At 64.0% G+C, this 2,781-nt stretch overlaps 1 protein-coding gene across 1 annotated transcript in view; it reads right to left on the bottom strand.

The window, feature by feature from the left end:
- Positions 1–2,781, bottom strand: part of ILF3 (interleukin enhancer binding factor 3) — a 19,616-nt gene that overhangs the window by 5,248 nt on the left and 11,587 nt on the right. Inside the window, exons 10-14 of the mRNA XM_017839696.1 lie at positions 2,219–2,418; positions 1,754–1,924; positions 1,389–1,526; positions 889–1,065; positions 420–573 (exon numbers count right to left, since the gene is read on the bottom strand). Of these exons, the coding sequence (XP_017695185.1) occupies positions 420–573; positions 889–1,065; positions 1,389–1,526; positions 1,754–1,924; positions 2,219–2,418 (840 nt within the window). The remainder of the gene's footprint in view (positions 1–419; positions 574–888; positions 1,066–1,388; positions 1,527–1,753; positions 1,925–2,218; positions 2,419–2,781) is intronic.

The following is a 2,781-nucleotide window of genomic DNA, read 5'->3' as shown; positions in this document are numbered from 1 at the left end:
CCAGGTGCTGCAGACACAGTTCCAGAGGGGGGATCATTCCCATCTGGGATGTTCTGGCCCCTCCAGGTGCTGCAGACACAGTTCCAGAGGGGGATCATTCCCATACGGGATGTTCTGGCCCATCCAGGTGCTGCAGACACAGTTCCAGAGGGGGGATCATTCCCATCTGGGATGTTCTGGCCCCTCCAGGTGCTGCAGACACAGTTCCAGAGGGGGGATCATTCCCATTTGGGGTGTTCTGACCCCTCCAGGTGCTCTGGACACAGTTCCAGAGGGGGGATCATTCCCATCTGGGATGTTCTGGCCCCCCCAAGTGCTCTGGACACAGTTCCAGAGGGGGATCATTCCCATTTGGGGTGTTCTGGCCCCTCCAGGATGCCAGAGGGGGTTCTCACTCCCTGGGGGGGTCTGGCCCTCACCTGTGTTCATGTAGCCGCCGTGGTTGCCGCCGAAGCCGCCCCGGCCTCTCCCGCGGCCCCGGATGTTTCCGCCCCGGCCGCGGCCGCGCATGTTGGGGGGCGGGGGGGCCTCGTTGTGCATGGGGCCCCCCATGCCGAACCCCGGGTTGTGCTGCTGAGGGCACAGAGAGACACAGAGAGGACGGAGGTGTCACCCAGAGCCTCCCAGAACACCTCCCCTGGAGGGGAACACCCGGAGCTCCCACCGGCTCCCACCCTGGAGCCGCGGGGGTGGGACCGGGAACTCGGGAGCCCCCGAACCCGGAGGGCGTTTGCCACAAAACCTGAGGGGGTTTGGGACTGCAGGCCCCAAGATCCACCTCTCCCCACCTGCCTGTACCCCACTCCCAGCCCCAGGAAGGGATCAGACCCCGGAGCCGCCGACCCCCCGAGCTGCGCCCCAGAGCCGTGGAAGTGGGGATTTACTCACTTTGACTGGGAATTTGGGGCCCCCCCTGGCTGGCACGGGGGCTCTTTTCTTCTTGTTCTGCTCGATGGCCACGGGAGCGTCCGGGAACAGCTTCTCCAGCGCGGCCAGCGCCGCGTAGGCCTTGGCCACCTTCTTGTTCGAGCCGGCGCCTTGGAACTTCTGCCCGTCCACCTCCACCTTGGGAAGGGAGGAAAGCGCCCGTGTCAGCGGGAAAGGGCACCAAAAGATGGGGCCACTTGGGAAAATGAAGCATTTCTATGGCGCCTACGGGCAATCCCAGAGCTGGGAGTGCTCTGGGTGAGGCTGGATGAGACTCTGTCTCCCGGCCCATTAATGAGCTTTGAAAGGTCTTTTCCAACCCGAACCACTTGGGTTTGAAGGTTTAAACTCCTGGGAAGGGGGATGAGGTGGCTTCCCAAGCTCTTTTCCCACCCAACCCACCCTGGATGGGATGAACCAAGCTCCTGGGAAGGGGCTGGAGCCCAGGTGCCCCCCCTCACCTCCATGACAAAGCGCTTGTCGTGGCTGCCGCCCGTCTCCGAGATCAGCTCGTACTTCAGCCCGCGCCGCTTCTCGTTCAGCTCCATCACGGGGTTCTTCCCGTGCTTTGTCAGGATTGGTCCCTGCTGCTTCACGTTCTGCAAGGGGAGAAGGGCGGCTGAACCCCCAGAACCAACCCCCAGCGGGCCCGGAGCTGCTTCTCCCTTTGACACATCCTTTGGGGAGCGACGCCACGAAGCCACGTCTGCCTCGGGTTTTACCCGCGACTGCGACCCGGAGAACCAACGGTCACCCCCAGGCCGTGTCCCCCACCCCCCCAGGCTGTGTCCCCACCCCGAGGCCGTGTTCCCCCCGCTGTGCTCACCTCGGGGGTCTGATCTGCCGGGGGCGAGGCCGCCGTGGGCGTCGACACCGTTTCGACGACGGGCGGAGGAGCGACGACCACCGGCTTCTGCTCCGTCTCCTCCGCCGACTCGTCACCCTTCCCGGAGTCTTTGCCTTCCACTCCGGTGGGTAACCCCATGTCTTGCAACACCTGGAGAGGCAGAGCGGGGTCAGGGGCCTTGCTCGGCTCCAGGGGCTCCTGCCTGCCCCACCCACCAGACCCCGGCGCTCGGCATTCCCAAATCCCGCGGGCGCTCCCCAAATCCCACAGGTGCTCCCCGAATCCCACGGGCGCGCCTGTCCGTGCCCCCACTTCCAGCCCCACACCCGCCTGTGCCCCCATTTACACCCCTCCCCACCTGAGCACACCCGAGCGCCCACCAGGGCCGAGCTGCTCCCGCCCCATCCCGGGGCTTTCCCGGGGTTTTCCCGCTCCCCCTCTCACCTTGACGGCCACGTGCAGCTTCGCCGTCTTCTTGGAGGGCCCCGAGGCCTCGAAGGTGCTGCCGTCGATCTCCACGGACATGGTGAAGATGGGGGCGTGCACGGGGCCGGTCTGGGACACCAGCTTGTACTGCAGCCCCGGCTTGAGCTGGTTCAGCTTCATCAGGGCGTTCATGGCCTGCGGCGGCTCCAGCTTCTCCTCTGGGGGAAGAACCCAGGTGGCGCTTGGCGGGCGCTCGGCTGCCCGACAGGACCCAAAAGTGATCCCCGACCGGCATCTCCCGGCTTTGCACCGGTTGCAATTGGTGATTTTCTATCTCAGAGCGGCCCTGATGGGCCTTTGCCACTCCCAGACCGGTCTTTTCCCATTCCAGACTAGTTCCTGCCAATCTTTCCCAACTCAGACCAGTTCTTATGGGTCTGTTCCCATTCCAGACCAGTTCTTATGGGTCTGTTCCCATTCCAGACCAGTTCTTATGGGTCTGTTCCCATTCCAGACCAGTTCTTATTGGTCTGTTCCCATTCCAGACCAGTTCTTATTGGTCTGTTCCCATTCCAGACCAG

This window comes from Lepidothrix coronata, unplaced genomic scaffold (genome assembly GCF_001604755.1).
Source record: "Lepidothrix coronata isolate B3197 unplaced genomic scaffold, Lepidothrix_coronata-1.0 Scaffold459, whole genome shotgun sequence".
Lineage (NCBI taxonomy): Eukaryota > Metazoa > Chordata > Aves > Passeriformes > Pipridae > Lepidothrix > Lepidothrix coronata.
Note: the sequence above shows the minus strand (reverse complement) of the source record. Positions and strands in the feature narration are given on the sequence as shown.